The sequence below is a fragment of the Pantherophis guttatus genome, chromosome 7, assembly GCF_059756535.1.
Source record: "Pantherophis guttatus breed Tessera chromosome 7, ASM5975653v1, whole genome shotgun sequence".
In the NCBI taxonomy this organism is placed as follows: Eukaryota; Metazoa; Chordata; class Lepidosauria; order Squamata; family Colubridae; genus Pantherophis; species Pantherophis guttatus.
In genome coordinates this window covers 1,395,520-1,418,606 of record NC_142069.1, presented here as the reverse complement: position 1 = coordinate 1,418,606, position 23,087 = coordinate 1,395,520, and the positions used below count along the sequence as shown (strand labels likewise).

The following is a 23,087-nucleotide window of genomic DNA, read 5'->3' as shown; positions in this document are numbered from 1 at the left end:
AAAGTTAAAATTAAAGATAAAATGCTAAAAACAACTAAAGCTGAATGAAATTAAAAAGTTAAGTAAAATTAAAAAATAAAATTATACTTAAAACATAAAACAGTGAAATAAAAATGATTTAAGTCAAGGCTGAGCAAAATTAAAAATTAGACTTAACCAAATGAAATAACAGAAAAAAAAATTCAAAATGAAAAAAAAAAGAAAAATTTAAGACCAAGCACAATCAAACAAAATCAAATTGAAAACAAATGCAATTTAACAGTGAATATGATAAAAGTAAAACAAAGTGAATCGTTAAAGGATAAAACCAAAGTAAAATCAAACAAAATTAAAAGTAGAATGAAGTCAAAACTAAACTAAGCTGAAACAACAAAAAAAGTAAAACCAAAAAAAAAAAAAAAAAATCGAAATAATAAGTGAAAAAGAATCCAAATCGAAAGAATGAACTAAATTTTAAAAGGAGGATCCACCGTGGTGGATGCCAGTTGTACCGTTGGGGTTGCCGTGGCCCCAACCGCCGTCCCTGCCCTCTTGGCACTGGGTGGGCGAGACCCCCGCCAGTTCCAAGACAAAGAGCCCGTTGTGGTGGGGGGTGCAGGTGTTCATCCGGAAGTCCTTCCTGCTGGCCAGCAGCTCTCCCTTCCGGCTGCAAGGAAAGAAGCCCAGATCAGACGGAGGCGGCCAGGGGATGCCGCACCTCGTACCCCATGGTTGGAGAACGGGGAGGGAATCCCCCCCCAGAGGACCCTGCGAGAGCCTCTTACCTAAAGAGGGGGTTGTCCTTCTTTTCCGACTCTTCGGGGGGCACCAGAGCCATGGGGGTCAGGGGAACAATGGGGACCGTCTGCAAAGGCAGCAGAGAAGTTACAAGAGGGGGAGAAGGGAAGGGGGTGTGGGTGGGAAGGGTGCTGGGGGGTCCCAGGGGTGGGATTTGGGGAAGGCTTGTCTGTTCTCCTAAGCCCTGGCTGTGGGGCAGGAGGGTTTCCACTCACAACTATTCATTTATAGTGACCGAAGTTACAATCACACTGAAAAAAGTGACTTAGGACCATTTTTCACACTTATGACCGTTCCGGCCTCTCCGTGGTCAAATGATCAAAATTCAGATGCTTGGCCACTGGCATGGACTTGTGTCGGTTGCCGTGTCCCGGGGGCCATGTGATCTTTTGCGACCTCCTGACAAGCAAAATCAACGGGGGAGCCTGATTCACTTAATAACCGTGTGACTAGCTTAACCGTTGCGGTGATTCACTTAACAACTGTGGCAGAAAAGGTTGTAAAATGGGGCAAAACTCACTTAACAATTGTCTTGCTGAGCAGCATAAATGTTAGGTTCCATTGCGGCCGTAAATCGAGGAGTACCTGCAACTACAGCCCACCAGCCCCTACTGCCTACTCGGTGAGCCGACAGCAATCATAGTACAGGCAGTCCTTGAGCTACGACCACAATGGAGCCCAACGTTGGTTGCGTTTTGCCCCATTTAATGACCTTTCTTGCCACAGTCATTAAGCGATTCACTGCAGTTGGGAAGTCAGTAACCCGGTCGTTAAGCATATCCGGCTTTCCCCCATTGATTTTGCTTGCCGGAATGGTCGCAAAAGGGAACCACATGACCCCGGGGACACGGCAACCGTCATAAATACGAGGCAATTTCCAAGCGTCCGAATTTGAATCCCGTGACTGTGGGGAATGCTGCAATGGTCATCAGTGAGAAAAAAATGGTCAAAAGTCGCTTTTTTCAGGGCCGTTGTTCACTTTGGTTTCTAAGCGAGTCGTTGTAAGTCGAGGACTTCTTGTAAACTTGCAAAGGTGTTGTGTGTGTGTGCGTTTGTGTGTAGCCCTGGGAGCAGACAAAGCTGCGCAAGGCTTCCTTATGCCCCCCTGCCCTTGTTCAGAAGTTGTGGAGCCACTAACGTTGTGCTGCTGGTCGTCCCTCAGGTCCATGTTGGCTCTGCTGGCCTGCTGGATGTCGTCCAAGGAGAGGAACTGCATGGAGAAAGAGGCAGCCTGTTAGTCCTGGAAGCCACCTTTTACTTTGGGTCTTCAGGGCTGCCCCATTCAGTGCTGTGGGAAACCGGGAGGGAGGATTGTATGGAGCCTGGGTGATATGTAGTCAAAACAACATTCCTTTCTCAGAGAGTCAAGGTCATCCTGCCCTGGATCCCAACTCCAGTTGAGACGGTGCCTTGATTGGACCGTGTGACGGACATGTGGGTGCAGGGGGAAGGGACTTGGACTTTCTTTTGGGTGGGGAAAACCTGGAAGTTTTCAGATTCGGGTTTTCCCAGATGTCCCAATATGACATCTCTAATAAAATGAGCAATTCCTTGCCTTGGAGTCTTCTTTCATTGGGGGTGTTACTTGGAACCCTGATACACTCCATCAGAAAAGAAACCAAGGAAAGAGCTGTCTGGGCCAGAAAGAGCCTCTGCCCCCGCCTTGGCTGGACGGAATGAAAGCTGACCCAAGTAAAAGACAGGTCGTGGGCACCCCTTATCTGCCATTCCTTTACAATTCAGATACAGACTGGTAACCATCATCATCATCATTTAACAACCCCATAATCCCTTGCGGGGTGGAGTCTGGGCAACTGAATGGAGCTGAGTGTTTACTGGCCGGATGCCTTTCCTGTCGCTAATGCGGAGTTTTGTTCAGCAGAAATATTCTCATTGTGCCCCGAAAGAGAAATATTTGGACTGAACTCACAGCCTCCTGATTGTGAGGTGAGAGCTCCACCTCTAGGCCACCGCACCACTTTAGATACAAACTGGTAAGACAAATCTTATTTTAAAACAATTAGTCCCTTTTAATAATTTAAACAATTCAGTTAAAAGACGAGCAGCGGTAGATGCAAGCATTTTATACTGACTCATCAGGACCGACATTACATTAACGTGGTTAAAATCAGCCTAAAAGATCTAAGCAAGAGCATTAATGAAGTCTATAACGTGTGCGGGGGAAGCAACCGATGGCAAACTTCACGCCCACGGGAGACGTAGATTGACATACAGCTGTTTCTGCACGCTTAAGGGAGCGTGCAGAATAATAAATAAATAAATTTTTTAAAAAATCAGATTTTTTTGATGTTTTTCCAATTTATTTTAATAAAATGCTTTTGGAGTAAAAATCTACCTAAAGATCATTTTCTATTTAAGATAAATTCATAATTTAATTTATTCAGCATGAAATGGAGCTTAGTTCTGTAGCATGAGGAGGCTGTATATTCTGCAATACTGGGACTCTCGGCGAGTCAACAACCGGCCAGAATTGCTCTTTAAAAATTATGATTTAAATCGAGTCGATTTAAATCAAGCCTTTTTACTAGTGATTTAAATCACGATTTAAATCGACTTGAATCAAATCCACCCTGGCAACTGCTTTGGCAAAACGGAGGAAACGAGACTTCCTGTGGCACAGTAAAACTCTGAACGCAGGGTTTGGATCCACCTGGTAATCTGTAACTAGTAATGTCTCACAATGGCTGAAGAAGGCGTTTTATGGCCATGATTTGCTGTGGTTGTTGGATTCAACACCCCGGAGCTCACCTCTTCTTCTTCTTCTGCTCCTGGTCCGGCGCTGACATCCCCGTCGGTCCCATCCGCACCGACTGACATGGGCTGTTTCTCCCGCCTAAGTTGTAAGAAGAATTACGACAGAGAGACACAGAAGGGAAATCAGCAGTTTATTCCAGAAAATGCAGGCAGTCCTCAAATTACAACCGTAATAGAGCCTCACAGTTACTGCAACTGACCTGATTTTATGACTTTTGCTGCTGTCTTTAAGTGAATGCAGTGGTTGTTAAGCAAACACATTACTGGATGGGATTGTTCCCCTTTCCTTTCTTTCCTCTTTTTTTTTCCTTCTTTCCTGCCCATTTTTCATACCCTTTCCTGCCTGCCTGCCTTTTTCTTTCTTTCCTTCCTTCCCTTTTTCCTTCCTCTCTTCCCAAGGAGGGGTTTACTCACTTCTTACTGGAGATAAAATCGAGGGCTTGGTACACCAGTGAGTAAAGATACTCCACCTGAGAAAACAAATGCAATAGATCAGAGAATGAAATGGAGAATAATCCCCAAAGGAAGAGTCCTCAAGGAGTTTGCTCAAAAAAAAAAAAAAGTCTGAAAATGAATTTTCAGTCTGATGGAGAGCAAGGATGTCCATCTGCTGCTCCTGGTGACCAGTCACTCAATCAGTTCCTCCCTGTTAAGAGTCCATTCCAATGTCCCTAATTAAAACAATCATGGCAATTGGTATAAAACAGCATCTCTCAATCTTGCCTGTTAAAGTCACCAAGAATGAGAAGCACAGGAAATTACAAACTTGACAGGAAGGTTAATTACAAATACCTTCTGTCCACAATCAGTTAAAATCTCCTCTTTAATTCTTTGGAACTTTGGAGTTGCTTCCCCTGCAACTCTCGATTTTGTGAATTCAGAAGAATTTGTGAAGCAAGGGGGAAGGGGCTGAGATGGAAAACAGCCCCTCAAAAGAACAAATGTACGTCTCCCTCCTCCTGGTCATCTTTAAGGCTCTTACCCCTCAGATACCCCTCCCACTTAGGCATTCCCCCATCCCCCCCATGGGGCCATTTCCCACCCCAATGGGGCCATCCTCCTGCCCATCCTCTCCAGGTGCCCCCTCAGTCATCCCTCTCACCCCCTTTGGAGCCAACCTATCTCCCCCACCTGGCTATCCCGATCACCTCACGGGGCCCTCCCCTAACCCTAACCCCCCCCCCACCATTTCTTCCCCCACCTGGCCATCTTTCCCAGGGGCCTCCCCACCCCACCCTTATGGAGCCATCCTCTTTGTCCCTTTACCTGGTCAACCCCCACCCCCCCATGGGTCCATCCTCCATCCGGCCCCCCCCCATGGCGCCCTCCCCTTGTCCCCCTGGTAGGCCATCCCCCAGAGCTCTCCTCAGCCCAGCCCGGACATCCCCCTCCCCCCCTCATGGGTCCATCCTCCATTCCCCTCTGTGGGGCCTCCCCTTGTCCCCCTGGCAGACCAATTCCACCCCCCACTCCAACCTGGAAATCTTCCCCAGACGACTCCCCCCCAACACTTAGCCCCCCCTCCTCCTCTCCCCCTGGCAGACCACTCCCCCCCGGACATCCCCATCCCCCCATGGGACCCTCCCCTTGTCCCCCTGGCAGACCACTTCCACCCCCCTCCAGGCCACCCCCCTCCCCCCCTCCCCTCCCACCTTCTTGCTGTAGATGCAGGCGGATCCCTGGATGAGCAGCGCCGCTTCGATGAAGTTCATGGTGGTCTTCCCGCCGTCGAAGGAGATGCAGATCTGGTCCAGCTGCGGGGGGAGAAGGAGAAGAGGCGGCGGGGCGCTCACAATGCAGCCCCCCCCCCTTCTCTGTGTGTGTGTGTGTGGCCTACCTCGCGGGGTCGTTGTGCGAGGATTTCCCCCCCCCCGTTTCCCCCTCCTCCTACCTCCTCCAGGTACTCCCCCAGCTGCGTGGCCACGTCCACCTCCCAGTTCTTGGTCAGGTCCCGGATGGGCTGCAAGAAGTGCAGGAAGCGCGACTCCGCGTCCTCCATGGCGGCGGCGGCGGCGGCCGAGGCGGCGGCGGCCGTTTTGATTTTCCCGCCCGGCCGCTGACGCCATCGGCGCGCGACACGGAGGGGCGATGACGTCGCGAGGCGCCGCCCCCCCCTGCGAAGGGCCGACGGTGATGACGTCGCGCAACGTCCATCCCCCCCCGCCCCGCGCTGGTCCCGGCTCCGCCCCCGCGTTCTATCCCCGCCCCCTTTGGCTACATTGTAGCCGAGCGAGCGAGCGAGCGAAGGGCGGAAGGCGCGATGGCCTCGGAGGTTCCCCGCCTGGCCCGGCAGCTCTTCCTGCGCGGCTTGGCCGCCGCTTTCCTGGCCGCCTTCGCCTCGCTTTACGTCCAGGTGCCCGGTGAGCCTGCGGCGGCGGCGGAAGGGGAGCGCTCTGCACATGCCCCGGGGCGCCCTCGCCCTTCCCGCAAAGCACAAGCCGAGTCCTCGCAGGGGCGTCCGGGGAGGGAAGAGGCCCGGGAGAGGGGAGTGGGGGGGGGGCTGTGTCCCGCTTAGTGACCTTGCGGAGGGCCCGGCGCCGAAAGTCCGCCAGCCGCTCGGGCGAAGGCACCGGCTTCTCCGCCTCTGGGTCCCGCTGCAGCCGTCCACGTGTCCCGGCCAAGGGAGGGCTTGGGCAGTGGCTCCCTCCCGGGGAGAAATCTGGCGGGGCGCGAGGGTCTCCACGTCTGAAGGGGGCGCCCCTCCCTCCTCAAAGGAGTCCCGTGTCCTCACGTGCCCCCCTGACCCGTGTCTCGGACCCCGCTTCCCTGGAGGGAGAGAGGGGCAAGCATCCTCCTCCCCATAGCTCCTTGCCCCCTCCCCAATAAACCCTGGGTTGAACCAGGTGTTAGTTGGGTGGGCTTCTTCATTTTATGGGGGGGTCTCTCCCCCCCACTCACTTTGGGGATGGGGGCGCTTGAAAGACTTTAAATTGGGGGAGGATGGACCCATCAAGGGGCTCTCCTGCTTGGGACTCCCCCCCCTTCCTCCCTGCACCCCTTTTCTCAGCAGCCCCTGGGAGAAACCGAGGGGGAGGGGGCTTGGCTGTGGGGGTCTCTCTCCTTTTTCTGCATAAAGAACTGCTCTCTTCTGCCCCTCCCTCTGCTTTAGCCCCGCCCCCTTTTCCCAATATCCCAGCTGGATGGGGTGTTTTTTTTTTTAGCCTGTGGGCCCCCCCCCCTTTTTCCCCCACGTCTGTCCCAGGAGCTCCACGTGGCACTGGCGCTGCAGCAGTTGTGCAAACAGTCTCACACGTGGAGTGCGGGGGGGGGTTGGTGTGGCCCACCGGCCCTCTCCCCTCTTTGTCTCGGCCTTGGGTGGGCCCTTCAAGCCCCCCCACCCCACCCCAACCTTCCTCCTCCTCCTCCTCCTGTTGGAGAAAAGATTTCCCCTTCCTGATCCAGCCATTTGTCCAGAATAGAAGTCTTCAAACTTGGCAGCTGGAAGACTTGTGGACTTCAACTCCCAGAATTCTCCAGCCAGCATAGCTGGCTGGAGAATTCTGGGAGTTGAAGTCCACAAGTCTTCCAGCTGCCAAGTTTGAAGACCTCTGGTCCAGAAGGTCTCCTGCCTTGGGCAGGGGGCTGGACTAGAAGACCTTCCAAGGTCCCTTCCAGCCCTAACAGAAGAACAAGAGCTGGAAAGGGACCTTGGAGGTCTTCTAGTCCAGCCCCCTGCCCAAGGCATGAAAACTTATACCATCGCAGACAAATACTTGTTGCAAATCTCAGTGTTGGAGCCCCCACAACTTCTGGAGGCAATTTGTTCCACTCGTTAAGTCTTCTTCTCCTTCGTCCCAGGTTGCTTCTCTCCTCGATCGGTTTCCATCCGTTGCTTCTTGTCCTGCCTTCAGGGGCTTTGGAGAATAGGTGGAAACCCCCCCCCCACCGCCCCTCTTCTTTGGGGCAGCCCCTCAAATCCTGGAACGTTGCTATCAAGTCACCCCTCGTCCTTTATTTTTATTAAACAGGATAATAGAGTTGGAGGGGACCTTAGAGGTCCTCTAGTCCAACCCCTTTCTCAGGCAGGAAACCTTATATCAGTGTTTCTCAACCTTGGAAGCTTGAAGATGGGTGGACTTCAACTCCCAGAATCCCCCAGCCAGCAGCGCTGGCTGGGGGATTCTGGGAGTTGAAGTCCACCCATCTTCAAGCTTCCAAGGTTGAGAAACACTGCCCTATACTATTTCAGACCAATGGCTGTCCAGTCTCTTCTTAAAAACCTCCAGTGATGAAGCATCCCCGACTTCCTGAGGCAAGCAGTTCCGCTGATTAATTCTTCTCACAATCTGGAAATTTCTCCTTCCTTCTAGGTTTCTTCTCTCCTTGATTGTTTCTTGCCTTGCCTTCTGGTGCTTTGGAAAATTTAAGTTTCCCCCTTCTTTCGGGCAGCCCCTCCAATATTGGAGCACTGCTCTCATGTCTCCCCTGGTCCTTCTTTTCATCAAACTAGACCTTCGCAATCCATGCAGCCATTCTTCGTATATTTCACCCTCCAGCCTCCTAATCCTCTCTGTTGCTCTTCTCTGCAACTTTTTCTAGAGCCTCCACATCTTTTTTTACATCGTGGCGACCAAAACTGGATGCAAATATTCCGAGTGTGGCCTTTCCAAGGCCTTGTAAAGTGGTATCAACACTTCACGTGATCCTGATTCTATCCCTCTGTTGATGCAGCCTAGGATTGTCTTGGCTGCTGCCGCACATGGCTGGCTCCTATTTAAGGGATTGTCCACTAGGACTCTCTCGCGCAGTTACTATTTATTTATTTATTTATTTATTTTATTTTGTTTTATTTTAATTTGTATACCGCCCTTCTCCAGCAGGACTCAGGGCGGTGAACAGCCAGAATAAAACAGAACATACAAAATTTAAAAACAGTTTAAAAATAATTAAATATTTTTGGCCGCAATTTAAGACAACCCAATTAAAATCAATTAAATTTAACCAAAACTGTGGGATCAAGCCAGCAACTACTATATTGTTACTACTAATAGCCCTAGGATTCTAGAATTCTATGTTACACCTATGCGTTCAAGATTAGCATTGGATAACCATTTGTCTGGGATGGTATAGGGTCAATGATGGAGAATCTTTTCAGCACCGAGTGCGAAAACTGGAGCGCATGCGTGCCGAACCTGGAAGAGAGAGCAGCTGGCTGATGTGCATGTGCACACGTGGGCCATAGGTTTGCCATCACGGGTATAGGTAGTCCTCGACGTAACGACCACAATTGAGCCCAACATTTCTGTTGTTAAGTGAGACATTCGTTAAGTGAGTTTTGCCCCATTTTACGACCTTTCTTGCCACCGTTGTTAAGTGAATCACTTCAGTTGTTCAATGAGTAAATAGGTCGTTCAATGAATCTGGCTCTCCCTTTGATTCTGCTTGTCCGGAGGTCGCAGAAGGGGATTCACACAACCCCTGGGACACTGCAACCGTCGTAAGTACAAGTCAGTTGCCAAGCCTCTGGATTTGGATCACGTGGGGATGCAGCAAGTGGCGTAAATGTGGAGAACGCTCACAAATTCCCAGGGAAAGGTCACTAAGGGAACCGTTGTAAGTTGAGGACTTGCCTGTAGAAAGAAGAAATGCAGCAACGAAACGAATCTCAGAAGTTGTTTACCCGAATTCTTAGCTTAAGGTTTCGGAGAGGTGAAAATGAACAAAAGTTTGCGAAGGGCAGTCTGACTTTCCGCAGGGTGCGGTGTGTGTACATTCGGGGTGAAGCAAAGGTGTGTTTGGTAGGGGAAAAAGGGGCAGACAATGGCTGCCAAACCCATTAAGTGGGGAAAAAATGAAGAGCGAGAAAATCATTTCTTAAAATGCCGGAGAGGTTTTTAAGGCATGCCGTGGTGGAAGAAAAGGAAAGAATTAATCTTGGATTGGAAGGAAGATTGAAAAGGGGAAATTAGCCGGCTATTGCAGGGGTCTCCAATCGTGGCAAGTTTAAGCCTGGCGGACTTCAACTCCCAGAATTCCCCAGCCAGCTGGGGAATTCTGGGAGTTGAAGTCCGCCAGGCCTAAAGTTGCTAAGCTTTGCTGGCTGGGGAATTCTGGGAGTTGAAGTCCGCCAGGCTTAAAGTTGCTAAGCTTTGCTGGCTGGGGAATTCTGGGAGTTGAAGTCCGCCAGGCCTAAAGTTGCCGAAGTTGGAGACCCCTGGGCTATCGGAGGGGGCTTTAGCTCTTAGCTTGGATTCAAGAGTGGAATATCTCAGGAGGAACTTTGGAGTAAGTTTTGGGAACCTGCAGCCAACGAATTGGGAGGAATCCAGGAGAACCATTTCTGGCCAAGCCCCTTTACAGGAAGTCCTCAAGTTACGACCGTTCATTTACTGACCGTTCAGAGTTAACAACAGCACCGGAAAAAGGGACTGAGGACTGTTTCTGACACTTAACAACCGTGGCGCCATCAGCCCTGAAAAAAGGGACTTATGGCCATTTTTCACACTTATGACCGTTGCGGCGTTCCCTTGGCAACCGACTCACGTTTATGACGCCCGCAGTGTGTCCACCCCCCCCACTTCCCCCGGTGATCCCCTTTTGCGACCTTCTGACAAGCAGAGTCAATGGGGAGGGAGGCCGGATTCGCTGAACAACAGTGTGTGGCTCATTGAACGGCTGCAGTGTTTCGCTTAACAATGGTGGCAAGAAAGGCGGTAGAAGGGGGCAAAGCTCACTTCGCAACAGCCTCACTTAGCAACCGAAATTTTTGGCGAAATAATTCTGGTCGTAAGTCGAGGACTCTCTGCATGCCAAGGTCCCACTTCCCTGTCTTGCTTAGCAGCAGAAATGGAGGGGGGGAGGAGGAGGGGAGAGGAGGAGAAGGTCAATTCTGGTTGTAAGTCAAGGACTCTCAGCATGGCAAGGCACCACTTCCCTGTCTTGCTTAGCAGCAGAAATGGGAGTGGGGGGTGTCAATTGTGGTCGTAAGTCGAGGACTCTCTGCATGCCAAGGCCCCACTTCCCTGCCTCAGATGCCTGCAAAAGCACTAGGATGACTGTGTGTGTGTGTGTGTGTGTGTGTGTGTGTGTGTGTGTGTGTGTTGTGTGGCGTTGCCCCCGTTGCCAGGGTGCCCCGTTGGAGCCTCTCTCTCTCTCTCTTTCTCTCTCCCTCCTTCCTCCCTGCAGGCCTCTACGGGAAAGATGGCATCCTGCCCGCCCGGAAGATGCTTCGCTTCACGGGCAAAGGCTTCTGGCAGCAGCTGCGGGACTCCCCGACTCTGCTGTGGCTGGGACCCCACCTGGGGCTGGACACGGAGCAGGGCCTGGAGCTGCTGTGCCTGATGGGCACGCTGCTCTCCTTCGGGGCCCTGGTGCTGGAGCCCCTGCGGGACAGCCTGGTCTTCCTCGCCCTCTGGGGCCTTTACCTCTCCGTCTACCAGGTACCGGGGGGGGCGGGGGGGCTGGAGCCGGACCTTTCCCTGCCCTCCAGGGGTGCTGCCTGGGGAATTCTGGGAGTTGAAGTCCTTTGGAAGGAGCTGGCAAGGAATTCTGGGAGTTGAAGTCCATGCTTTCTAAAGTGCCAAGAAGGAATTCTGGGAGTTGAAGTCCTTTTGAAAATGCTGGCTAAGGAATTCTGGGAGTCCATGCTTTAGAAAGTGTGAAGAAGGAATTCTGGGAGTTGTGTTGCACTAACACAGTGTTTCCCAAACTTGGGAACTTTAAGAAGTGTGGACTTCAACTCCCAGAATTCCCCATCCAGCATGGCTGGCTGTGGGATTTTGGGAGTTGAAGTCCATACATCTTGAAGTTCCCAAGTTTGGGAAACACTGCACTAACAAACTGGGTTCAAGCCACACCCTCTCCCTGGGAGGTCCGTGGGGGGACTTTGAGGCCATCATGCATGCTTGGCCCAGCCTACCTTACAGGGGTGTTCTGTGGGGGGGGGGAGGTCTCATCCCAGAGAGGGCCATTCCCAAATTCCTAGCATAAGGGTGGCCAAACGAGTGAGGGAGGAGTTGTTGCATTGTGATTAGTTAATGGTTAGTGGGGTTAGTGGTTAGTTAGTGGCTGGGGTGGAGGATGGAGACTTTGCAGGTAGATTCAGCCAGTGGGATATGGTTTACATCGGGGAAAACCAGTCTGAACTCAGGTAGAAGGCACCTGACGAGCCACTCCAGCTGCTGATTGGATTTTCCTTCTTTTGTTCTCTCTCTGCAGGTGGGACAGGTGTTCCTCTATTTCCAATGGTAAGTGGCCCTGGGCTTCTACAGGTGGGGCTCAACCTACCACCATAATCGAGCCCAAGGTTTCTGTCGCTAAGCGAGACATTTGTTCAGTGAGTTTTGTCCCATTTTATGACTTTCTTGCCACAGTTGTTAAGCAGTCTTCCCAGTATTTGAGGGGCTGCCCCAAAGAAGAGGGGAAGGGAGGGAGGACAAGAAGCAACAGATGGAAACTCATTGAGGAGAGAAGCAACCAGGAATTGAGGAGAAACTTCCTAACCGTGAGGACAATTAACCAGTGGAACTGCTTGCCACCAGAGATTGTGGGAGCTCCATCACTAGAGGCTTTTAAGAAGAGACTGGACAGCCACTTGTCTGAAATGGTATAAGATCTCCTGCTCTAGCAGAGGGCTGGACTGGAAGACCTCCAAGCTCCCTTCCCCTCTCTATTCGGATTGATACTAACTTAACCACTGTGGCGAGAAAGGTCGTAAAATGGGGCAGCAAATCTCACTGAATCCCTGACCCACTCAGCCAGGGCTCAAATGGTGGTCGTAAGTGTTAAGGATATTCTTGGCTCATAACCGATGTTATGGGTTATTGAGCAGAGTACCCCTTGAGTATGAAAGCGGCTGAGAGTGAATAACCACAGTTAATATACTGACACACTGAGTTGTGGTAGTCTTTTACTTTTAGAAAAAAGTAAAGCAAAGTCCAATAACAATCCAAGTCATACACAGATAAGGCGATAGTTAAAATATCAATTCAGGGATATTCCAAGTACAAAGTCTTCTTACCAGTTGTTGTCATTACACAATAAAACAGTTCTTGAGTTTCAAACAAGAACAAGTTCACTATTATAACATTCAATAAATAGCAGAAAACTGCAAGTAGCAATGATCAAACAGTGATCATGCAGAGAGAACAAGTAGAGATAAGCAGATAAAATGGTGTAGTGTCCACAAGCCATGATTCAGGCTTCCCCTTAAGTACATTGGCTACAGAGCTCAGCCAATCAGGATACAGGATGATGCAATACAGTCTTAAAGCAATATAATACCTTTTGACAAACATGTATTGATAGTTTATATATTGCCTGACCAACTAGTTAGACAATAGCCGTTTCCTAAGGACTGCCTGCGATTTCTACGTCACGGGGAGGGCCTCCTAGAGCCCCTGTGAGGGTTGGCAAGGGGAAGGGCGCTCTAGCCATGCTCTTTTGACCCTCGTCTTTCTCCACCAGGGACAGCCTTTTGCTGGAGACGGGCTTCCTGGCGGTGCTGGTGGCCCCCCTGCACCTGCTCAAGTGGAAGTCCACCACCTGGCGGGCGCACGACGGGGTGACCTTCTGGCTGGTGCGCTGGTTGCTCTTCCGGCTGATGTTCGCATCCGGGGTGGTGAAGCTGACCAGCCGCTGCCCCACCTGGTGGGGGCTCACAGGTGAGTCAGCCAGCACAGAGAGAGAAACTGCCTGACCGGTTGGCCCCGGGGGCTCAGACGCTGAGCTTGTCGATCAGAAAAGGTCGGCGGTTCGGCGGTTCGAATCCCTAGGACAGGTTCTCCTGCGTGAGAGCAGGGGGTTGGACTAGATGACCTCCAGGGTCCCTTCCAATTCTGTTATTCTGTGTGGGGTTGCACAGTTTTGCAGGGACACCCCCCCCCCCTAGCTCCAAAAGCTAATTGGGTGGGAAGGAAATCTTGTTCTAGAATAGGGATGTGCCATTTGCCTCAGGAATTCTGGGAGTTGAAGTCCACAGGTCTTAAAGGGGCCATAGTTGCGCACCCCTGTTTTAGAAAGTCTCTTGTTCAATTTATTCATTAAATCGGATGTGTTGCCAGCCACTGAAACTTGGAACATAAAACCCGCATGCTTCACTTAACAGCCACAGTGATTCGCTTAACGACAGTGGCAAAACTCACTTAACCAATGTTCTCGTTTAGCGACAGAAATTTTGGCCTCGACTATGGTCGCAAGTTGAGTACTACCTATATTCCCACCCTCTCGTGACTTAATGAGAGATTTGCTTAGCAATAGAAATTTCGGGCTGTTTTGCATCCATAAATCAAGGACTAACTAACTATATTCCCACCTCTTCTCCGCCTCTCTCTTTCTCTCTCCCTCCCTTTCTCTCTCCCTTTCTCTCTCTCCGTCTCTGCCTCTCTCTCTCTCATTCTCCTCTTTCTCTCTCCTTCTCTCCCTTCCTCTCCTCTCCCTCCCTCTCTTTCTCTCCTTCTCTCTCTTTCTCTCTCTCTCCTTCTCCCCCCTCTCTCTGTCTCTCTTCTTCTCTCCCTCTCTTTCTTTCTCTCTCCTCTCCTTCTCTCCCTCTCTCTGTCTTTCTCTCTGTCTTTCTCCTCTCCCTCCCTCTCTCTTTCCTTCTCACTCTTTTTCTCTCTCTCCCCTTCTCACTCTCTTTCTCTCTCTCATCTTCCCCCTCTCTCTGCCTCTCTTCTTTCTCTCTCTCCCTCTCTCTGTCTCTCTCCTTCTCTCCCTCCATCTCTGTCTTTCTCCTCTCCCTCCCCTCTGTCTGTCTCTCTCCCTTTCTCTGTCTCCGTCTCTGCCTCTCTCTCTCTCCTTCTCTTTCTCTCTCCTTCTCTCCTTCCCTCTCTCCCTCCCTCTCTTTCTCTCTCCTTCTCACTCTCTTTCTCTCTCCTCTCTCCCCTCTCTCTGTCTCTCTCCTTCTATCCCTCCCTCTCTTTCTCTCCTTCTCTCTCTCTCCTTCTCTCCCCCCTCTCTCTGTCTCTCTTCTTTTCTCCCTCTCTTTTTTTCTCTCTCCTCTCCCTCTCTCCCACTCCCTTTCTTTCTCTCTCCTCTCCCTCTCTGTCTCTCTCCTTCTCTCCCTCCCTCTCTCTGTCTTTCTCTCTGTCTTTCTCCTCTCCCTCCCTCTCTTTCTCTCTCTTCTTCTCACTCCTTTTCTCTTTCTCCCCTTCTCACTGTCTTTCTCTCTCTCCTCTCCCCCCTCTCTCTGTCTCTCTTCTTTCTCTCTCCCTCTCTTTCTCTGTCTCTCCTCTCCCTCCCTCTCTCTCTTTCCTTCTCACTCTTTTTCTCTCTCTCCCCTTCTCTCTCTCCTCTCCCCCTCTCTCTGTCTCTCTCCTTCTCTCCCTCCCTCCCTCTCTTTCTTTCTCTCTCTCCTCTCCCTCTCTCTCCTGTTATCCCTTTTTCTGTCTGTCTCTCCCTTTCTCTCTCTCTCCTCTTACTCCTCTCTCTCTCTCTCTCTCTCTCTCTCTCTCTCTCTCTCCCCCTTTCCCCTTCTGTTGCCAGCATTGACCTACCACTACGAGACCCAGTGCATCCCCACGCCCAGCGCCTGGTTTGCCCACCAGATGCCCTTCTGGTTCCAGAAGCTCAGCGTCGTGGCCACCTACGTGATCGAGATCGCCATCCCGCCCCTCTTCTTCGTGCCGCTCCGGCGCCTTCGCCTCTTTGCCTTCTACACCCAGGTACGGCCGGGCGCTGGGAAGGTGAGGTTGGCAAGCGCTGGGGGTTGCGGGGGGGGTTGGTCTGAATGCCCCCCAAGGAGAAGGTTCGCAGCAAAACTTAAGAGGGAGAATTTGCACACTTATTTGGCACTGTCAGGTGCCAGTAGGCCTCAACTTACAACCTCAATTGAGTCCAAAGTTTATGTCGTTAAGTGAAGAAATTAGTTTTGCTCCCAATTTATGACTTTTCCTCGCCACATTGGTTAAGCGAAGCCCTGCGGTTGTTAAATGAGTCTCACGGTCGTTAAGTGAGTCTGGCTTCCCCCTTGACTTTGCTGGTCAGACGGTCACAAAAAGGGAATCGGGGACCCCGGGACACTGCAAAAACGTCCCACCAACTTAACTGCAGTGGTTCACTTAACGACTGGGGCGAGAAAGGTTGTAAAATGGTGCGCAAAATTCCTTGAACAACTATCTTGCTTGGCCACAGAAACCTTGGGCTCCGTTGTGGTCGTAAGTCGAGGACTCCCTGCATTTTAACCCTCCTCCAGGTCCTTCTGCAAGCCCTGATCATTTTCACCGGCAACTACAATTTTTTCAACCTGCTGACTCTGGTGCTGAGCTGCTCCCTGCTGGACGACGAGCACGTGGGGCTGTGGCTGGGCCACGGGCGGAAGAAAGCCAGTGGCGGTGAGTCCCCCAGCCCCCAGCCCCCCCACGAGGAGGAGGAGGAGCTTCCCTTGGGCGCATTCCTCGATTTATTTATTCTGTTTACATGCCGCCTGTCTGGCTATCCAGAGTGGCAGGGTTGATGGGAGCTGCAGTCCTGTCGCTTCTCATGGGGTGGTGCATGATGGGCTTGATGGTACTTGCATGATGGGATTGGTGGTGCTTGCATGATGGGCCTGATGGTACTTGCATGAAGGGGTTGATGGGAGCTGCAGTCCAGTCGCTTCTCATGGGGAGGTGCATGATGGATTCATGATACTTGCAAGATGGGTTTGGTGGTACTTGCATGATGGGTTTGGTGGTACTTGCATGATGGGTTTGGTGGTACTTGCATGATGGGTTTGGTAGTACTTGCATGATGGGTTTGGTAGTACTTGCATGATGAATTTGATGGTACTTGCATGATGGGTTTGGTGGTACTTGCATGATGGGATTCATGGTGCTTGCATGATGGGATTGATTAGGAGTTGCATGAAGGCAGTTGATGGGAGCTGTAGTCCAGCTGCATCTCATGGGAGGTGCATGATGGGATTGATAGTACTTGCCTGATGGGAGCTGCCTGATGGGAGCTGCAGCCCAGCCCCCTCTGCAGGGCCCTTAGGCCCCCATCCTCAGTGCCCGCGGTCGGCCACTGTGGGGCCCCTAAGCCTTCCCCCTTGACCTTGACCCCTCCCTCTGTTCCTGCCCTCTCTGGCCCTTAGGCTGGGCTTGGCGATTGCCCCCCCTGCTGGCAGAGCTGGCTGTCTACGGCCTCCTGATCTTCTGGACCAGCCGTTACTTTGGGCTGACCATCAACTGGGAGAAGAGACTCCTTGAAACCAAGACAGGTATTTCTTTGGGGGGGGAGAGGGGGGGCTTCAGTTGGCAGTGGGGGGGTGTCATGTGGGGCATGTGGGGTGTCCTGGCAGTCCCTCAGCTGCGGTGGGGTGAACTTTTTCCCCATTTCGGCATGCAAGGGGCTCAGCCCTGACCCACCAGCCCTATTCTCACATTCTCAGACTTGCCCAAGGATTCCCCCCTCCTCCCCTCCACCGCCCCCATGTGAGTGCACACGTGCAAGATTTGTCCCACACCCCAAGAACTCTGCTCCCTTTGTACCCCCTCCTCACCAAGGGGGAGGAGGCCTTGCCCTGTGAAATGCAAGACTTGAAGGGGTCCCGGGTGCCTCGTAGCTGCCCCCACCCCAACCCTCGTGTTTTAGAGCTGGGGGTACAATTCCTGGGGGGCTGGGAGACCTGGGGTCCTCCCCCATTGGAAGAGGGGTGCAATACAGTAACACTGTGTGAACCTGTTGGATCCGGGCCGAGAGAGAGAGAGAAGGGTGGGCAACCCGGGTCCTTTCCTGGCTCCGGTTCGTCCATTCACACCCTCCCTCAACCTGGTCTCTCTCCAGCGTTCACCTTCCACGAGTTCATGCAGTGGCTGAAGATGGTGACCCTCCCTCTGGTGGCCGTGGGGCTTCTCTCCTTGCTGTGGGAGATCCTTCAGGCCGGATACAGGTAAGTCGGGAGTTGACTTGGGGCAGGAAGGGGACGGCAGTTGGCAGGCCACTATTTCACCCCCAGAAGACAAGACTCAACTGGCTCTGTTCTCCTTCATCTCCTCCCCCTCTTCACCATCATTTTTCCTTCTCTTCCTTCACCAATTCTTCTCCTCCTCCTTCATAACTATTCCCCCTCTTCCTCCCCAAGCCCACTCCTTTCCAGCACTGATGGATGTTAGCTGGTTGGGCCAAGAAATGTCTGCAAGGAAGCCACCAAGCTCAGAGAGCACCGAGGACTCCCACGGTCGTCCTTCCTCCTCCTCCTCTTCTTCTTCCTCCTACTTTCTTCTTCTTTCTTCCTCCCTTTCTCATTTCTTTCTCTCTCCCCTTCCTCTTCCTCCCCCTTCTCCTCTTCTTCTTCCTCTTCTTTCTTCTTCCTCTTCCTACTTTCTTCTTCTTTCTTCCTCCTCTTTCTCCATTTCCTTCTCTCTCCCCCTCTTCCTCTTCCATTTCCTCACAGTCCATTTTTCAGATCCACGAATGCTGTTTCCTACAATTTAACCAGCTCTGTTATTATTCTTTAGTCTTTTTCAAACCTTACCCACTTTAAAATAGGTGGACTTCAATTCCCAGAATTGCCCGGAACCAGCTTTGCTCCTTTGTCTCTTAAAGGAATGTCCCATCACCCCCAATATTTGGAGAGGTCTCTGGGGACCTCCTGCCTGATGTCCCTTTCCTTCCCTCCCCCCCAGGAGTGCCTGCGTCCGGGGCTTTTTCTGGAAACTCTGGGCTGTCGTGCAATGGGCCATTTTCGCCACAGCTGCCCTGGGGATGTTCACTATCAGCCTGGTGAGTCTTGGGGGGGGGGGGGGGGGCAGGGGCAGATGGGCCAGGATGAGCATACCTGGTGGCATCAGCCTGAGAGGGGTTGCTACGCCTTAATAGGCTTCATGCCGGATGTGGTTGGGCTTCTTTGGGGGTGTAGAAATTGGGGTGAATCATACCGTAGGAGGAAGATTTTGGGGGAGACCCAAGTGGCTCCCGAGCAGCAAAACCCCCAGAATTCCTAAATAAGTCAGTATATTTAAGGGTCCTGCCTTGCTTTAAAACATAACAGCCGTGGTGGTGGCCCAGTGGTTAGAATGCAGTATTGCAGGCTGACTCTGTCCACTGCCAGGAGTTCGATCCTGACTAGCTCAAGATTGACTCAGACTTCCATCCTTCCCAGGTGGGTAAAATGAGGACCCAGATTGTTGGGGGGCAATTATGTTGTAACTACTTAGAGAGAGCTGTAAAGCACCGTGAAGCGGTATATAAGCCTAAGGGCTATTGTGAAGGAACGAAGGGAGGGAGGGAGGGAGGGAGGGAGGAAGGAAGGAAGGAAGGAAGGAAGGAAGGAAGGAAGGAGGGAAGGAAGGCAAGCAGGCAGGCAGGCAGGCAGGCCCTGGTGGTGCAGTGATTAGACTGCAATGCCCACAGCCAGGAGTTTGATTCTCATCAAAACATCTTGGACTGAGATCTGGGTCAGACCGACTGGGCTGTCTTGATGTCGTTGCTGTTGCTTTCCAGAAGATGTTGTGGGTTCAAATCACATCCCTCTGTTCCTTCCCCAGGTTCCCTTCACGTACATTGAGCACGAGTCCAATGGGAAGCTCTGGCCAGGCATCCATCAGGCCTTTGGGGCTGTGGATCGCTACCAGCTGGCCAATTCCTACGGGCTCTTCCGGCGAATGACGGGCGTCGGTGGGCGGCCGGAGGTGGTGCTGGAAGGCAGCCATGACAAGGAAACGTGGACGGTGAGTGGCTTTGGGGTGCTGTCAGAGGGAGGGCTGGGGGCTGATCCTCCTTGACTCAAGCTAAACCCCAAAACCCTCGAGAAATCCTGGAAGCCTGGCATTCGGACAAGTCAGCCATCAACAGGCATGTAGAGATAAATAACATCTACCCACCATTTGAAAGAGACAGTTGTAAGGCTTGAAATAGCCCAATTCAGGAAGTACCAAATCAGACAATCAAACAGTAAACCACAGCCAAATGCAGGAACCACCGAGGAGAAAACATGTCCACCAATACTGATGGGACAAGCCACTAGTATATGAATGAGAGCAAAGCCCCCTTCTAGCACTGATGCTGTTTCCTAGATGGGTCCTGAAATGTCTGCAAGGAAACAACCCAGCTCAGAGAGCTTCAAGGGCCCTAAATCCTCCTCTTTGCCACAACCCCACTCCCTTGTAACACTGATGATGTTCCCTAGTTGGGTCATGAGACATCTGCAAGAAAAGGACCCAGCTAGGAGAGCACCAGGGACCCCACAATTATTCCCCTCTCCTCTCCCTCCTCTTCCTCCTCCTCCTCTTCTCTGCAAATCCTATTCTACCATTAATTTTACTAACCGTTAGTAGGATATTGTATTTATTGGCTTCACTCTGGCATGCCTTGGTTTTTTTTCCTTCTAAATTTGGCTGATCATTGGCCAGATAAATATTATTGATCGGTTGACACAAACGGGAGGGCGGGGCCTCCTGGCAGGGAAGAGGGGGCGGAGCCACGGAGGTCCAACCGGCGCTCTCTGCCCACTTCCCCAGGAGATCGAGTTCATGTACAAGCCGGGCAACATCAGCGCTCCCCCGCCCATCGTGGCCCCACACCAGCCCCGCCTGGACTGGCAGATGTGGTTCGCTGCTCTGGGCCACCACAGCCACAGCCCCTGGTTCACCAGCTTCGTCTACCGCCTCCTGCAGGGCAAGAAGGAAGGTGAGCCTGCTGGATAATCCCTCCTCCTTCCCTCCTTCCCTCCATCCTTCCTTCCTTATTTACTTCCTCCTTTCCTTTCTCCTTCCTCCCTTTCTCACTTCCCTCCTCCTTCCCTCTTTCTCCTCCCTCCCTCCAATCTTTCTTCCTTCCTTCCTTCCTTATTTACTTCCTCCTTTCCTTTCTCCTTCCTCCCTCCCTCCCTCTTTCTCCCTTCCTTCCTTCCTTAGTTCCCCTCTCCCTCCCTCTTTCTCCTTCTTCCCTCCCTCCCTCCAACCTTTCTCCTTCCTTCCATCCTCCCTCCCTCCCTCGCCTTCTTCCCTTTCTCACTTCCTCCCTCCCTCCCTCTCTTCCTTCCTTCCTTCCTTATTTACTTCCTCCTTCCCTTTCTCCTTCCTCCCTCCCTCCCTTTCTCCCTTCCTTCCTTAGTTCCCCTCTCCCTCCCTCCCTCTTTCTCCTTCCCTTTCTCACTTCCTCCCTGCCTCCCTTCCTTCCTTCCTTCTTTACTTCCTCCTTCCCTTTCTCCTTCCTTCCCTCCCTCCCTTCCTTCCTCTTCCAAGCCCTGTCTTCAGGGTCCCAGAGAGACCCCTTGAACCATAGAGCGCAGTTGAGAGGCAGGGACCCAGGACGGTGGGGTGCAACGGCCAGAGAAGGGAGCTGGGGGTGGGTGGGATTGGGCCCGAGAAGACCCCTGCAGCCATTCACCCTTGCCCACCCAAAAGGATCTTGTACGCACGGAAGTCCGATGTCAGCACTTCAACCTGCATTTACTCTAGTGCCGACATAAGAAGGAGAAGAGGAAGCAGCTGGCAAGAGGACACTTGACTTCTCACCTACTTATTTTCCCTGAAGATAATATCCCCTAGGAGATGAGATGGGAGGGGGGACATTCCTGGGAGCTTAAGTAGTAGATATGGGGAGAGTGATTTGGAAGAGGGCTAATGAGACGCAGAGAATTGGGGAACGGAAAGGGAAGGTTTGGGGTCAGGAAGTCAGAGTTGGCTATGCCACGATTGGGGACAGGTTGTCGTGCTTAATAAAATGAAAGATTTCTTCAAAGACTATTGTTTGGAAATGCAATTTATTTTATTTGAGACAACATCGAAACCTGACATCCAGCCTCTCCTTCAGGAGAACGAGGGAGTTGCCTTTGGGAAGGCAACACCTGGATGAATGTCTGAGAAAACAGGCTGTACCAGACGGGCTCCAATGTGGGGTGGGGGTGTCTGCCCACCTGGGATCTAGGCAGATTAGAGCCTCTCTGTGGCTCCTGCATCCATCTTCAGGATGATGAGGGATGTCAATGGGGGGGGGGGGCAGGGGACCCTCAATTTTCTTCTTTCAGCTGACCAACTGACCCATCTCCCTCCCCCCCCACCCCCCGATTTCCCTACAGTGATCCACCTTATACAGGTGGACGACTCCAAGTACCCCTTCAGGGACCACCCACCCACCTACATCCGGGCCCAGCTGTACAAGTACTGGTTCACGGAGGCAGAGACAGACGGGTGAGTGGATGGTGGGGAGGAGGGAGGACGGTGTTGGGGGAGGAAATCTTCAGTCCAGGAAAATGTTTTTCCCCCTCCCTCCCCCTTTGGGAAAGGCCAATTAAGGCCAATCAAACCAATTAAAGCTATAAAATATTCTCTGTGTCTCCACGAGAAGGATTTGGCTCCCCCAGCAAGGCCTGGGAATGGGGGGGGGAACTGTAGCCCCCACCCCAAGCCAGAAGGAGTTAGGGGCCAGAAGGAGTGCAGGCAGCCCCCTGGGTGGAGAAAACATCCAGCTTCACCTCCCCCCTCCCCATTTCCTCCCGGCAGGACCCTCCCTCAAAATTGGTGGCGGCGTCACCGGATTGAGGAATTCTACCCGGTGGTCTTTTTGGGAGACCCCAACCTGGAAGCCCAGCTGGCCCAGCACGGGCTCAAGGTGAGGAGCATGGGCATTGTGGTTGGGGGGGAGCAGCCAGCTTCGAGGAGAGGGAAGGGGGGCTATGTCGGCCCAGTCTGGAGTAGAAACGGGGGTGGATGGGTGTCGATTTTTTTACCAACCAAAATTGAAGCCACAAAATATTTCCAATGTCAATATTTTTCAAAAGGGAATTTGGCAGTTGTACACCCCCTCCCCCCGCCCCCCAAAAAATTTACAGGCAGTCCTCAACATATGACTGTTGAACCCAAAATTTCCGTTGCTAAGCATGACAGTTGTTAAGTGAGTTCCGCTCCACTTTACGACCTTTCTTGCCATGGTGGTTAAGCAAATTGTCGCAGTCGTGACGTTAGTAAGATGGTCGTTCAGTGAATCTGTCTTCCCCCTTGGATTCACTCGTCCGAAGGTCGCAAAAGGGGCTTCTACGACCCTGGGACACTACAACCGTCATAAATACGAGTCAGTTGCCAAGGGTCTGAATTATGACCAGGGGCTGCTGCAACTGTCATAAGTGTGAGAAAGTGTCATAAATTCCCTTTTTTCCGTGCTGTTGTAACCTCGGATGGTCGCTAAACGAACTGTTGTAAGTCGAGAACTTCCTGTAGCCTCCACTCAACCTGGACCCCCCTCCCTCTCTTGGTCACCCCAAAAAATCCTGAGGGGGGTGTGTGTGTGAGCCTGTCTTACTGAAGATTTTCCCCCTCTTCTTCCAGGACAAGCCCGCCGGGAAGCGCCCCCCGGATGCCCTCCTGCCCAGCCTGCTGCAGCGAGTTCGAGTCCACCTCCACCTGTACACCGGCCCGGCCATCATCTGGTCCCTCTACCTGACCGCAGCGGCTGTGGGCATCCTGCGAGGCCTGGGGGCCCGTCTGCTGGCCGGAGGGGTCCCCACCGGAGGCAAGCAGAAGCCGAGTCGGCCGGTTGATGCGGTGGCCGATCCCGGTGGCGGCGGAGACCAGCCGGGCGGAGAAAAGAACGGGCAGTTGCGCAGGAAGGAGGAGAAGGGCCGGGCAGCCAGCGAGACCCCCTCCAACGGGCTGCGGCACATGAAGAAGAAGAAATAA

General features: G+C 52.2%; 3 protein-coding genes across 4 annotated transcripts in view; 2 read left to right on the top strand and 1 right to left on the bottom strand.

Annotated features, from left to right (window-relative positions):
* The window catches only part of NCAPH2 (non-SMC condensin II complex subunit H2), a 20,992-nt gene extending 14,847 nt beyond the window's left edge, over positions 1–6,145 (bottom strand). Inside the window, exons 1-7 of one of the 2 annotated variants that reach the window (XM_060689286.2) lie at positions 5,444–6,145; positions 5,205–5,306; positions 3,967–4,022; positions 3,547–3,631; positions 1,916–1,987; positions 765–844; positions 492–646 (exon numbers count right to left, since the gene is read on the bottom strand). In XM_060689286.2, coding sequence (XP_060545269.2) covers positions 492–646; positions 765–844; positions 1,916–1,987; positions 3,547–3,631; positions 3,967–4,022; positions 5,205–5,306; positions 5,444–5,953 — 1,060 coding nt within the window. In that variant the 5' untranslated portion in view covers positions 5,954–6,145. The remainder of the gene's footprint in view (positions 1–491; positions 647–764; positions 845–1,915; positions 1,988–3,546; positions 3,632–3,966; positions 4,023–5,204; positions 5,307–5,443) is intronic. The other variant, XM_060689283.2, reaches the window with a different exon arrangement.
* On the top strand, positions 5,641–21,543 carry LOC117656813 (uncharacterized). Its single transcript, XM_060689282.2, has 12 exons — positions 5,641–5,912; positions 10,678–10,931; positions 11,710–11,738; positions 12,958–13,154; positions 14,974–15,152; positions 15,683–15,821; positions 16,562–16,687; positions 17,254–17,359; positions 18,096–18,192; positions 18,957–19,139; positions 19,929–20,097; positions 21,491–21,543. Exons 1-7 carry the CDS (start codon positions 5,641–5,643, stop codon positions 16,674–16,676), a joined length of 1,185 nt encoding a protein of 394 aa, XP_060545265.2. The 3' UTR covers positions 16,677–16,687; positions 17,254–17,359; positions 18,096–18,192; positions 18,957–19,139; positions 19,929–20,097; positions 21,491–21,543.
* LMF2 (lipase maturation factor 2) lies at positions 17,274–23,087 on the top strand. Its single transcript, XM_087873496.1, has 7 exons — positions 17,274–17,359; positions 18,096–18,192; positions 18,957–19,139; positions 19,929–20,097; positions 21,491–21,602; positions 21,915–22,023; positions 22,737–23,087. The coding sequence occupies exons 1-7, from the start codon at positions 17,274–17,276 to the stop codon at positions 23,085–23,087; spliced, it is 1,107 nt and encodes a 368-aa protein (XP_087729622.1).